General features: G+C 45.7%; 1 protein-coding gene across 7 annotated transcripts in view; it reads right to left on the bottom strand.

Moving 5' to 3' along the window:
• Positions 1-3,592: 3,592 nt before the first annotated feature.
• Positions 3,593-14,129, bottom strand: part of LOC112644143 (synaptonemal complex protein 3-like) — a 161,293-nt gene continuing 150,756 nt past the window's right edge. For 6 of the 7 annotated variants that reach the window (XM_049107216.1, XM_049107215.1, XM_049107217.1 and 3 more), the window contains 8 exons: positions 12,786-12,971; positions 11,981-12,050; positions 11,790-11,824; positions 9,778-9,892; positions 8,851-8,950; positions 7,230-7,328; positions 4,196-4,300; positions 3,593-4,068 (listed from right to left, as the gene is read on the bottom strand). In XM_049107216.1, coding sequence (XP_048963173.1) covers positions 4,060-4,068; positions 4,196-4,300; positions 7,230-7,328; positions 8,851-8,950; positions 9,778-9,892; positions 11,790-11,824; positions 11,981-12,050; positions 12,786-12,912 — 660 coding nt within the window. In that variant the 5' untranslated portion in view covers positions 12,913-12,971 and the 3' untranslated portion in view covers positions 3,593-4,059. The remainder of the gene's footprint in view (positions 4,069-4,195; positions 4,301-7,229; positions 7,329-8,850; positions 8,951-9,777; positions 9,893-11,789; positions 11,825-11,980; positions 12,051-12,785; positions 12,972-14,129) is intronic. The other variant, XM_025422324.3, reaches the window with a different exon arrangement.

Here is a 14,129-nt window from a genome sequence, read left to right as displayed (position 1 = left end):
TTAAACTAGCAGGGAAACCTATAAATGACCTTATTCTTCAGAGCTCTCTTGCTGGAGCCCTCATTGTTTGGTCACGTGAGTTTGCTTGCATTCCTAGCCGCACGGTGCCTGATGTGTCAGGCCCATTACAAACCAATTTCAATTATGTTTCCTCGCCTTACCCCTGCTACATCTGTTCACACACCTGAGTGTCGTATGTGAGCATGGCCCCACTATAGGCAAAGTCGCTGAGGCAGGGGAAAAGCCAATTAAGAAAACCAGAGAAGGAGGACCGTCAGTGGAACTTGTTAGGATCAGGCCACCATTCCCTTCTTTTGAGGAAGCGGGATTGACCAAACCTTTCTCCAGAAGCCTGTCACCTGGCTCTTGAGACCAGGAGCCACGCTATTCACCTGTAGCTGGCTGACAGGTGCCCTGGTTTGCTGTTTGTTACAAGAAGAGGTTATCCAAGGGAGAGATGTCTCCCAGGAAAGAAAGGAAAGAGTCTGCATTTACTCACCCTTTGGTGAGCACGATCCCGGGTTTCAGCACCAAAATGCTCATGAGAACTTGGCTCTGGTCTCACGGAATCCAAGAATGAATCTTGTGGACAAAGGAGAGTGACTAAAGCCATAGAAGCTTATGAGGAGAGGACATGTAGAAGGCTCTCAGCAGTGAGAGGGGCCCCGACAGGGTTGCCACTGAAGGTGTTTTTGGCTGGCCATTCACAGAGAACCTGACTAGGGAGTTTCTGGCCTTGAGATTTCTTGTGTCGTCATGAGTGGATGACATATGGCTATTTTGGGGTCTGGTGAGTCTCTGTGCTTACTATGTAGTGGTCAGAGGATGATACTCCCTACCTTTCAGGGCTCGGGGCCAGATCCACTTCCTTACCTGTTTTTTTTTTTTTTTCCATCTCGGTGTCCTCGGGAGTTATGGGAGCCTGGTTCTGGGGCCTTCCTCTTACCTTTCCCTGCCTAGCCCGATCTATCCCTAACCGAATTATATACTTTGTAAGGAATGAGTAAGACTAATTTAAACACCTCATCCCATGGCTCTGTCTTTACAATATATGTTTTTCGAAAGACCCCCACATATAAAGGATCACCTGATGGGATATGGAGATTATGCATGTGAAGCCCTTAGCACAATGCCTGAGACTGGATGGTGTTCAGTAGGCAGCAGCTGCAATTTTGTAGAATTTAGATCAGTGCCAACCTTGGGCTAAGGCCTTCCTCAGATAACCATGCATAGTTCTGAGATTCTCCTGTCATGTACCATTTCCAGACATTTTGGGGAGGTGCCATAATTTCTTCTATGCAGCAACGATGTGGGGCTAAAAACCATCAGTAGACATGTGAAGGTAAAGCTGGAAACGACCCAATGGCAGAAAGTCCCTAAAGATCCAAGCAGAGAGGAGGGGCACCTGGGTGGCTCAGTCAGTCAAGTGACTGACTCTTTACTTTGGCTCTGGTAGTGAGCTCAAGCCCCGCATCGGGCTCTGCAATCAGCGAGGAGTCTGCCTGAGATTCTCTCCCTCTCTGTCTGCCCCACTCCTGCTTGTGTGCGCTCTCTCTCCCTCTATCTGATAAATAAATGAATCTTTGGTGTCCCTGGGTGGCGCAATCAAGCGACTGATTCTGGGTTGTGGCTCAGGTTGTGATCACAGGATGGTGAGGTGGAACGCTGCATCAGTCTCTGCACTCAGTGCGGAGTCTGCTTGAGATTCTCTTTCCATTTCCCTCTGTCCCTCCCATTCGTTCACTCGTTCTCTGTCTCACTCAAATAAATAAATAAATAAGTAAGTAAGTAAGTAAATAAATAAATAAATAAATAAATCTCTCAATCAATCAATCTTAAAAAGGTAAAAGATTCTGGCAGAGAGGGAGCTACATAGGCAAGAAGATAGAGACTAGCTTTCTACTTTAGTGCAGTATGTCCTGGTGTCTCTCCTAAGAAAGAGGTGTATATGTACCCTCTAATGTTTACGGACTGGCATTTACAAGGTGTTTCCACCTTGTAATACCAATTGTCCCATTGGAGAGTCTACTGATTGCCTCTTGTTGGTAATTGCTGTGGGTGGGCAGCATCCCTTCTGAGACACAGGAAGATTTTCCCAGGAAAACACCCATGGACCTCTTATCACATTATTATTTTTTTTAATCACATTATTTTATCACATAGTCAACTACTACTTACCTAAGCAATACATGCATACCAATTTATTCTATACCACTTATGTCCCTTCCTTTTGTCATCCCGCGGGCTGCTGATCACTAAGTACACTATGTACTGAGTATTGCCTCTGCCCGCTCACATAAAACCAGATGTCTTAGTATGAATACGAGAACTTTCATGGGGACCTTTGGAGTACTTTATTTTTGCCTCTATAGCTACTGGAAAACTTCCCAAATGAGGACCTTCTTAGACATTTGGAACAGAACTTCAGACGCATATACCAACACATGCTTTGGCTTAAAAGGAAATTTCTTTACGAACATGTGAAATTGGGCAATTAATTTCTCCCTGTAATGTCAAAGATTGGATAGCGGTGGAGGACTCATTTGTTCCTGTATACATTACTGCAGTTAGAAAAAGATATTCTGTATGGGCTTATGTTTGAAAACTTGCAAACAAAAACCTGAAAACAAACAGAAGGTTGGTATACAGGGGTCAGAATTGATATTAAAAACAAAACAAGAAAAAACAAAAACCACCCACGACACCATACAGAAAAACGGGAGAAAATCTTTCCTCTCCTCCTAATGGGGTTGTTTTGTTTTGAATGATTCATGGGAGGAATTTCAGTATCTCAGAAAAATATATTTTAAGGGCTTATTCCAAATATATTCTGAAACAATGTCATGTTTATTAAATAACATGCCCAAATGAAGATGGTGTTATGTTACCAAATGTTAAAACAAATGCCCACTACAAAAGGAAGAATCAATTATTCAAGTTCCTAGCTCTCAAGTATAAAATCAGTGTTCCATACTCAATGAATATTAAACTTGAAAAAAAAAAGCACTGTAGGTGATTTATCTTTAAAGACAGATGTGAGGGGATCCGTGGGTGGCTCAGCGGTTTAGCGCCTGCCTTCCGCCCAGGACATGGTCTGGGCACCCGGGATCGAGTACCACATCGGGCTCCGTGCATGGAGCCAGCTTCTCCCTCTGCCTGTGTCTCTGCACCTCTCTCTCTGTCTCTCTCTCTCTCTCTCTGCCTCAAAAATAAATAAAGAAACAAACAAAATGTTTAATTAAAAGGGAGATGTGAAATGCTTAAGCCCTAAGTAATTAAGTACATGTGCGTGTTTGTGAAATATATTCAATAAATCCTAAGGGCAGGTGTCATTTAATAGTGAACCAACACCAATTAAATGACATTTTGGTGTGCTTGTGGAAATGACACATTCACAAACCCATGTCTCAGCACTGATATTTATATATGTAGTTCTTTTCTCCCAGCGATTGTAGGCAGTTTAATGGATTTTAAAACACAATCTTATGTTTGCTTGCAATCCTTTTTATAAGGCAGTAGAGTACGTTTTCTTCTGAAACCATATTGGTATTGGAATTGGCTCAGTAAACTAATGAGTAAATATAAGCGGGTGCACGGATAAGACAGATTTTATATTCTTTAATTTTTTTTCCCTTTAGGCAAAACAATGGAGCCTTCTTTCTGTACTTGTGGTTTGAGCCTTTTGGGGATAATACAGATCCACTGAGGGAAAGCCTAAAATTAAATCATCCTTACTGCTAACAGCTAATTGACAGTGTTAAGTACAAAAAGTCTTCATTACTAACAAAGGGTTGAAAGCTGAATACGTATATAATTGTGGAACTGCCGCTCCTCACACAGCTTTTTAGGGTCGGGGTTTTAACAGGAAAAGATTCTTGCACTTAGCAAGCAAGCTATGATAAACAAGACGTACCAATTTCAACTACAATCTTTAAACTACTACAGTGTGGTTCAGTGCAGCTAATGTCATACTTAATAAAACGTAGCTTCCCGTTCTTTCGTTCTTCAAAGTCATCAGAACAACAGGGAATGAAGAGACTTCCGAACCATTGCCAGCTCTTACTGCTGCTGTTTCAAGGAAGGAAATACAGGACATTCGCCTGTTATTCGGGTAGCTGGCATACGTTTTGGCAAAACAAATACCCCAATGCTCACATGCCTCCTTAGGTCTTAATATTAAATGTATACTACTTACAGCTTCCCTCATAATTTTGTTTTGAAACTTGACGATTTCTTCTCTGACTTCACTTTGTTCATCAGTAAGAAGATGTTCATGGTCCTTGTCCAAGGCCTGCGAACTCTAAAACAAGAAGCCTAGTTCAGGTATAAAGCACCGCTTTTCATCTCATGCTGCAAACATGTACAATCAAATTTCAGGGGGCACCTGGGTGGCTTAGTGGGTTAAGAGTCTGCCTTCAACTCAGGTCATGATTTCAGGGTCCTGGGATCGAGCCCCGCGTCAGGCTCTCTGCTCAGCTGGGAGTCTCCTTCTCCCTCCCCCTCTCCTTCTCCCCCTGCGTGTGCCCTCTCTCAAAAGAATACATAAGATATTTTTAAAAAATTAAGTTAGATTTCAAAGGTAACAACCCTTAATATGCAAGGGATGCTCATTAATTTTTCCAAACAAACACTGTACCTGATACATGGAGATCGGAATACCCACTTAAGAAATTTTTAAAATGTTGTGTTTGAGTCAAATATTATTATTATAGAGGCATGACAGTAATACACTTGGCTCCAAACAATGCATTAATAGACAGTTAAGGTCAAGGTGGAGGAAAAACAGATAAAGACTGACCGCCCCACAGAATGAAAATCCATAATTTTAAAACACTCTATAAACACCACGGAACCCTGCAATTATAATGACTGATAATCAGTATAACATATTCCATTGGAGGGAATGAAATGATCTGTAACACGGCCTCTTAAGTCATGAAAAGCAAACATGGTCTAATCCTTACTGTTCACCTAACGAGTCGCGATCTCGTGCATCCTACAGAAAAGGTGCCGTTAGGTGCCGTGAATTTGAAAAAGGATGCATGATCTCTTCCTCCCTTATTCTAGGGAGATAAAAACAGGTAAATTAAAAGCCACACAAATCCTTTGTAATGATTAAGGAAACACCACTTGCCATGACTGTGTGCTGGAAGGTAAGACTGACTCTGCGTTAGTTGGTGAAAGAATAGGACTTCAGTAGGTAAAGGGATGAAGGAACTGAAAGTATTCCAGAAACAAGGAAGTAAAGGTGAGTTAGTTCAGAGAGAGCTGGAAGGGTGGAAGGAAAGGAGGAATGTCCACTTAAAACCACAAAGGGGGGCAGCCCCGGTGGTGCAGCAAAACCTGCAGCCCAGGGCATGATCCTGGAGAGCCTGGATCGAGTCCCGCATCAGGCTCTCTGCGTGGAGCCTGCTTCTCCCTCTGCCTGTGTCTCTGCCTCTCTCTCCCTCTCTCTCTCTCTCTCTCTCTGTGTCTCTATGAATAAATAAATAAAATCTTTTTTTAAAAAGGGGAGTTCTGTTACTGGGCAGGGGCAGATGCTGAATACCTGAGGGTTTAACATGGGAACCTAATGACAGGTTTTCAGGAGGGAAGATCATATTGCAGAACCTTAAGAATGGACTGGGGAAGAGAGCACTCAGGTAAGCATTTAATTGGAGGAGCAAGGAATGGTGAGATCCCGAACTAGGGCAGTAGCAGTGGGAATTCAAAGAAAGATACAGTTGCAGAAAGGTTGGAAAGAAAGTCACAGATGCAGAGGTAAAGGGCCGACGCGGGCACAAACACACACACACACACACACACACACACACACTCTCGTGTGCGCGCGCGCACACACACACACAGCGCCCATAGACACAACAAGAAAAAAAAGAAGGGGAATGTGCAGGATTCCATCACTTCCTAAAGAAGTATATCTCTGCCTGAAGAAGAGGTATGTGTCACTGAAGACAATCTGCTGATGTGCAAATATCACACCAGATCATTCTCAATTCACAAACGGTTAGTTTTCCTCTGGCCTTTCATTATGATATACATTCTCTTAGACCTTTCCTTATGATATTTTTAAACTTTTTAAAATTTTGTTTATTTATTCATGAGAGACAGAGAGAGAGAGAGAGAGAGAGAGAGAGAGAGAGGGCACAGACACAGGCAAAGGGAGAAGCAGGCTCCATGCAGGGAGCCCAACGCGGGACTTGATCCTGGGACTCCAAGAACACGCCCCGCGCCAAAGGCAGGCTCTAAACCGCTGAGCCACCCAGGGATCCCTTAAGTCTGTGTATAAAGTCACTATTCCTCTAGTATTCCAAAAGCAAATGTGCCACAAAATACTCATGTAACACATTTGAATATAAAAATCAGGATCCATCAATTACAACTGCTTACTCGTATTTAACAGAAACCATCAATACAAGGAAAAGACACGTAGAAGTGATTCATAGAATTCCTAGTTTTCACTATATGTTTATTGCTGATCTCAAAACTGATGATCGAACCAAAAAATCATGCTCGAAGTGTTAATAGAGTACCAGTATTCTTCACAATACGTGTATTTCTAGGTAAAATTCCCACGTTGCCATTCCCTGTTTCAAACGACTCCCATCTGGTACACTTAGGATATTTTTTTTTTAGTATTTCTGTATTTTTTTCCTTTTTACAGTCAAGATCTTTAAATCTTCAACATTGTGGAAAAAAAGTTCAAGATCTCAATTTCACACATAATCAAATTTACAAAAATAAGAGTTAAATGTGTGTTGTAATAATGTGAAATGAAAGTAAAAAAAATAAACAACTCCCATAAAAGTATTAATTAATACTAAAAATAAAAAAATGCATTTCCCAATTAGGCTGAATCCAAAACAGTGAGGTCATACTGGACATTGGTTGACAATTTTGATGTACAACCTAAATGGTTTTCCACCCACAGATTCAGAAAGAAACTATCTTCTACTTTTATATACTTATTACGTAGTTTTTCAAGATTTGCTCATTTATTTGAGACACACACAGCGCACGTGCAAGTGGGCAGAAGGGCAGAGGGAGAGAATCTTCAAGCAGACTCCGTCCTGAGAAGGGAGGCCCAGCGGGGCTCCATCCCACAACCCATGGGATCAGGACCCACAACCTGAGCCAAAACCAGGAGTTGGTCGTTCAAGCGACTGAGCCACCCAGGCACCTCTATGTCTTGTGTTTTCTAAGAGCGTATTGTGCTGCCAAATACAACAGACCTTTAAGAATTCTTTGTATACGTTTCTTAATTTTTCCAGCCTCTGGTTCTGAACAATTCTAGCTTGTTGCAGAATCTTTTGTTGCTCCTGAAACATATGCTAGGAACATAAAAGAAAAAGGTGACAAAATGTGGGTCACGTTTATTATTCAGAGAACATAATTACCCATCAGGTTAAAAAGGAAGATTCCTTAAATCGATACCTGTCAGCATTTCCTGTTTTAACAACTTTTGCGACCAAGTTTAGATCATTGTGTTCACCACGCATATACAGAAACAATACACGATGACCCTACCTAGTACCATTAAGTAGGAAATTGTCTTCCTCACCGATATTGAAGACATGTATTAATTCTGGACTTCAAAGTCCAAAAACGGCCCTTCTAATAATCTGTTTACCACAAGTAGGCAAAGACTCTATACAATTATCCTTCCTAACAGTAGTCACAGAGGAGCGATTCTTTCTTAACAACGTTCAAAACATGTGTTAATTCTTGGTCATTTCAGGACACGTACAGACGATCCTAGCCTCTCTGTTCCTTGACCTGCTCTCCAACAATAATTCTGTCCTCTTCCCTACTTTAGTCACTTACGTAGTCAGACCCGGGATTCCCAATAACTGCAACGTCTACATAAGATTACTTAGAGCAAAGACTTGCATATCAGCTCCGTGTCAGGTACTGTTTGGAACCATTTCAAATAGACTTATTACATACGATCTCATTCAACCCTCAAAACAACTCTACGAGGCAGATGCTCTTACCATGTCTCCTCCTTTCATAGGTGAGGAACCTGAGTGAGATACAATTTGTCCCTGAAGCCACAGCTTGTACTGGTCAACCAGGATTGGATTAAAAAAACAAAAAAAAAAACCAAAAAAGTTTCTGGGGCCCAGGCTCCTGACCACTGTGCTATGCTGTTTCTCCACCCCACTCCACCCCCCACAACATTCCAGCTTTACCTCCGTGTTTGTTGTTCTCTCCCTTTCTTACTACGGTTCAGTACTCTTTCAGAATTGATATCTCAATGATCCAAGGAGTCTTCCTTGTCCCCAGTCCCCATTCTCCTAGTCTCTCTGTTCCTCCTTCTTGGCTTAAATTCCATGGTCAATTATCATACCTCTGCACTTGCACGTGTACCTTGCCCCCTTTCCACTCTGTCAATCTGTGTGGCCGAACCCCAACCCTGGAAGATCCAGCTCTCTGGCCGTTCTGCCACAACTGTGCAGCGTGGTCTCACTTTAAATTCATGATCACTATGGCAGTAACCAAATCAAACCCATAATGCTGCTTGGCAATGATATTCCCCTAGTGCATTCGCTGGCCCGCTCTCAGGAAACAATTCCTGGACTTCCTCTCTGCCGCCCAAAGGCAGCGCCTCCTCCACCACTCTAACTCTTAACTGGTGACCTTCCTGCATCACTAAATAGAAGCCATCCAAATAGAATGTTCGGCCTCCCACCACTACCCATCTGGGCTATCTTCTACCCACCCTTACCCATCTGGGCTCACGGACTCTACATTCTCTCCTATGTTTTTGCATGACCTCTTGCTACTTGAGACTTTGATACAGTAAAGAAATCAATAAAATAGATCAATTTTAAAGCCAAGGCTGATACCAACAGCTAGTTCTGCTTCCTGTTCCTGGGCTTTCCTCATGTCGGTATCCCACTTCTGAAAGAGAGTCAGAAACTGCTGAGAGTATTTGAAATGAAGATTCTGCCTGTAAAACATGATAACGAGCACCGTCACACTCCACAAAGAGATGAGAAAATTAACCATATTTTGCAGGAATACTGTAACAGCACAGTATAGTCTCACGGGAAACAGAAAGGGCACACAAATGACTATTACCAACAGTATTGTTCCTAAGCGACCAATATAGAAGCCTTCTCACATGCCTTGCCTCTTAAATACTAGCGAGGATATACCATAAAATCAATTTTCCAGAAAGACTCATTTTATCTAAAAGCAGCTTACTTTTCATTTCTTCTTCCTGAAGAACCTCTACGTTCGGATGCAGTAAGTAGATGCAATGAGGATGTTTTATCGAAGATTCCCGAACAGGAATATTTCACTTAAACAGTTCCCCTCTTTGGCACAATGATTTTTAAGAAAGAACAGTGAATGCAACTTAGCTACAATGTGCAAATTCTTTATGATATAAAGTTAACCTTTTCTACAGTGAAGGAATACAGTTAACTTTCACTGGGATAACACTGTCAGATGTTTACCCAAGGTTCGGCTAGTGTAGGTCCAGAATGACTATGAATTAAAAGAAAACTATATAGGAAGAAAACTCCTACAGGAAGAGAACTCAATTGTTCTTTGAAAGGGAGGGGAGAGGTCTTCTTTACTGGCTTCTAGGAATTACACCTCAATGCTGATAAGGAGTGAGGTTAAGAGAATTTATCCACGAAGAAAAGAATCAAGCAAAATCTCTTTTTTAATGGAAAATTCAATATAATAGCATTCGCCTTCCGTGATTTGCACCAAGGAATACTAAGATATGATACATGGGTCCTCGTGGCTTAAAAATAACAACCTCACCTTAGTTTTTGTATTTTCCAACCTTGCTCCATTTTCTCGTTAGTGCTTTTCAGAGAAGCTTTTGCATTTGCTTCAAACATTTTTCTTTTTGCCAGAAGAGCCTGTATAATGCCACCTGTGTAGAACATAGATATTCGTTGAAATTTCACGCCGAAAATTATTTGGTTTTCATATATACGATTCAATATAAGTAAATGTTGCCTCAGCAATAAGCAAAGACGCTTCAAATCTATACTGCAGCATCGTAAATGTCCAAACAGTTATGTGGCATACCTGGAACTAATATCATGTTGTGTGCCCATGACGCTCCCCCCCCCAAAAAAAAGTTAAAAAAAACCTAGAACACAGGCGTTGTTTGAAAAAGCCAGATTTGCTCGCTATTTTCCATAAAGTCTTTGCAGTACTAGTATCCTGATTCTCATTACTCTAACTGCGGGTTCAGAGATAAGGAAAGGGGGATAATAATCAAACGACATTCCATTCTCAAATGCGTATAAAGAATCCCAAAGATAGACTTTAATGTCCTTGTGATAAGACAGGTAAAAAGCAAACTATTCTGAATTTATAAAATATCCTGCAACTCAGGGGACATGTTTAGATGGATTACCATTAGGATGCATTATATAAAACATCACAAGAGCATTTTCTTAAAAACGACCCCAAAAGGAGAAAAATCATCATATCGCACATTAAAGAATCATTTTTCAAGCGATCTAGTGAGTGATGCTTTTAACTGTGCTTTACTAAAAGAGAGCAAGGCTGTGACTGTAAAAACTCTAACTGGAATAAATGAGTTCAGAAACACTTTTAAAATATTTTCACGGGGTAGCCCTGGTGGCTCAGTGGTTTAGTGCCGCCTTCAGTCCAGGGCCTGATCCTGGAGACCCGGGATCGAGTCCCATGTCGGGCTCCCTGCATGGAACCTGCTTCTCCCTCTGCCTGTGTCTCTGCCTCTCTCTCTCTCTCTCTCTCTCTCTCTCTCTCACCCCTCTCTCTGTGTCTATCATGAATAAATAAATAAAATCTTTAAAAATAATAATAATAAAAAATAAATAAAATATTTTCACGGAGCTTTTTCCATAGCACTTTTATCCATAAGTGCTGCATTTCACCGAATCTTAATACTTCAAATAAAGCTTTGCAAATCGCATGATTTGACTTTTTGGATCTACAGTCGATAGTTACTTTTCAGCAGTCATGAAGGATCTGCAGTCTGATAAAACTATTTTACACACCCGGAATCCCTCTACAGTAAGAAGTTTATTAGACAGCTCACAAAGCCAGCCCTTTGTCGCCACCAAATAGAGCAAAGCTGTCAAAACATACTTGCTTGTAAGGGCGATCCTTATCGAAGAGCCACAGATTGACTTGGGACTCTTTGCTAAGTGTCCCGTCCTGTAGTGCAGATGGTGTGACTGACCTCTGACCAAACAACAAAAAGCTTAGGAGTCTGGATATGACATTTCTCTGCAGCTACGGGAGTTCTCTAGTTTGCAGCTATACGGTTTATTAATGAGAAATGACGACAAAGAGGGTGCTTTTTTGTTTGTTCTTTTGGTTGGTTTTGTTTGATTGATTGATTTTGGCAGGATTCAGTGTGTGCTGCTACTCCAAAGAACAGAGCACTGGAAAGTAATGAAAAGTAACTAAATTAAGAAAAATTAAATTTGACATAAAAACCTGATATGCCACCTAATCTGTGCACACCAAAGGAGGTACGAAGTTTGCTCCGTCCACTCGCTCGCAGAGTACGTTGACGTACCCGTGCATAAAATAACGGCGTCACTCTTACCTCCTCTTGGTGAGTACCATTTTTACCCTTCCAGATCAACAATGGAAAAGGTCAGCACAGAAAGTGGCAAAGTTGAATCACACTAAATACTTGTGTAATATCCTACATATGAGAACAAGGCATGAAAATCAGTCTTGCAGGCCACTCATTAAGATTTCCACCTGTAAAAGCTGTAGGATCTAAAACTTTCCTCTTCCCTGCGGATATCACTTATGCATACCTCCAAGTCCTTGCAGCATCTCCTGTATTTCGTTTCTGTGAAGAAGTTACAGCAAACATTACCGAGGAGACGTAAACCCAGGTCGTATTTGTTTTGGAAGAAATGTCTCATTCTAGGATTTTACAGAGAACAACGGGCAGGCAAGCCGAGTTGACTTGATGTGGCAAGGGAAAATACTGTAAACACGTTACCCCACGTCTTCCTCACGCGGTCCGGGAGAAGACCTCTTTCGCCCATGTTTATCGGCTACTGGATTGTTTCCTGCGTTGAAATAAAAGTGGAGAACATTTTTTTTAATAACACATTTATTTTTTATTGGTGTTCAATTTGCCAACATACAGAACAACACCCAGTGCTCATCCCGTCAAGTGCCCCCCTCAGTGCCCGCCGCGCAGTCACCCCCAACCCCCGCCCTCCTCCCCTTCCAACACCCCTAGTTCGTTTCCCATAGCTAGGAGTCAGAAAGCATTCTTGAGGGAAGGGTGGCCTTTCGATCAGTTTTCGAGGGGGCAATACCGTCACCGCGCGGGCTGCGGGGCCTCTGGCAAACCAACAGCCTTTCAAGGCAGAGCTAGGAAAGGCTGCGTGTCTGTCTGTGCAAGGGCAGAGGAAAGGAGATCGGGGCCCAGGACCACGCGGCGGCGAAGGTGTTCCGGGCCTTTGGCGCGCTTAAACGGCAGAGAACAGCACCCGGCACGTGGGAGGTATTTGGGAAAGAGGGCCTGCAGGGCGCGGGGTGGGGTCGGGGTGGGGTGGCGGCGCGGCAGAAGAGCTGCGTGCGATCTCCGCCTCTGGAACCCTGGTTTGGGACAGGAGGATCCAGCGGGCAGCCTGCGGCAGGTGAAACTGCGCTGGCGCGCACACACACGTGCGGGGGCGCGCACGCTGGAGGACTGTACTGTTGACCTCGCGGAGGACTCGGAGGCAGAGACCTGCCCCGCGTGCGGTCATCTCCGAGCGAGCGCTGTGTCCGCAAAGGTGTGGGGCAGACGGTACCTTCCGCAGCAGCAGCCTCTGGCCCACTCAGCTCTCTGCTGCCTCCTCCGCCCGAATCACAGGCTGCCATTCTCTGAGGCTCCGCAGGGGCTTTCCTCCCCAGGCGCTTCCTGCCAGCCGGAGGCATCCGCAGAGGTGTCTGTCCTCCCTCCGAGGTGTCTGTGTGTCCTCCGAGTTGTCCCGCACCTTGTGAGCCCGAGCACGCGACCGAGAAATGGGGACACGGTCAGCGAGCGTCGGCAGGCAGGGGGCCTCTGCACAGACCGGGCTGCGCGTGTCCTCGTGTGTCTGGCCGGGCCAGGAGGGAGCAAGGAGGATGCGGCCGGCGCAGCCCTGCCCCCCACCGTCCCCCGCCCCCCCCCCCCCCCCGCCCCGGGGACGGCGACCCGGGGCACGTCAGCTGCCCCGGGCCATCTGCGTGCCGCGCCCTTCCGCCGCACTCTTGCGCCTACGTTGGGACAGAGGCCGGCCCGGCCCCCGAGGTCCCTCCCCGCAGGGCTGTGCTGGCCTGGAGACCCGACCGTGGCCGGGACGAAACCCCCCCGCGTCCCCTGGGGATGCGCGGGGAATAAGCCGTTCTGCACCCGTCGGCAGACAGTCAGGTGGAGGGGGCTCCTCGACGGGCCACCTGGACCCCCAGGACGAGCCGTGGCCCCGCCCCCGGGGGCCAAGATGTCGGGCCCGGGCGGTGGTGTGGCCGGGGGGCCAGGCGCAGAGGGCCCCTCCTCACCAGGTGTCACCCTCCCGGGCCATGAGGGCCCTCGCTCCCGCTCCCCGCCCTGCCAGCTCTGCGCTCAGGGGCCTGGTCGTATCCCGTCGGAGCCCCGGAGGACCCCGTGGGGACGTCACCTCAGAGGTCAGCCCCGCCGCCCCCGTGGCCGCCCCACGCCCTGGTCCCGGACGTTCCAGGATACCCCCCCCCCCCCGCCCGCCACGGCCACCCAGTGCCACCGGGTCCGCCTGCCTGCCTGGCTGGGCCCCCCAGGGGGTCGCTATGCCCGGCCCCCGGCCCGGCCCCCGTTTGTCTTGACCCTTCCTCTGTCCTATGCCCCTTCCTGTGCCTATGCCCCAGCGCTAGCCCCAACCCCTCTGTCTTGCCCCTCGGTCCTGCGAGCCTCCGTCCCTATGGCCCACCCCCGCCCCGCCCCACCCCCTGTCTCTGTCGGTCCTCCCTGCGTCCCTCCGTCCCTCCGCCCCACCCCACCCCACCCCCACCGCCACTCGCACCCCCACCCCGACCCACCGCGTCTCTCGACGCCCTCCTCCCTCCGTCCCTCCGCCCCACCCCCACCCCCATCGCCTCTGTCTTGTCCCTCCCTCCGCCCCAGCCATCGCCATCGCCAT

This window comes from Canis lupus, chromosome X (genome assembly GCF_003254725.2).
Source record: "Canis lupus dingo isolate Sandy chromosome X, ASM325472v2, whole genome shotgun sequence".
NCBI lineage: Eukaryota > Metazoa > Chordata > Mammalia > Carnivora > Canidae > Canis > Canis lupus.
This window is presented reverse-complemented; position numbering and strand designations above follow the sequence as displayed.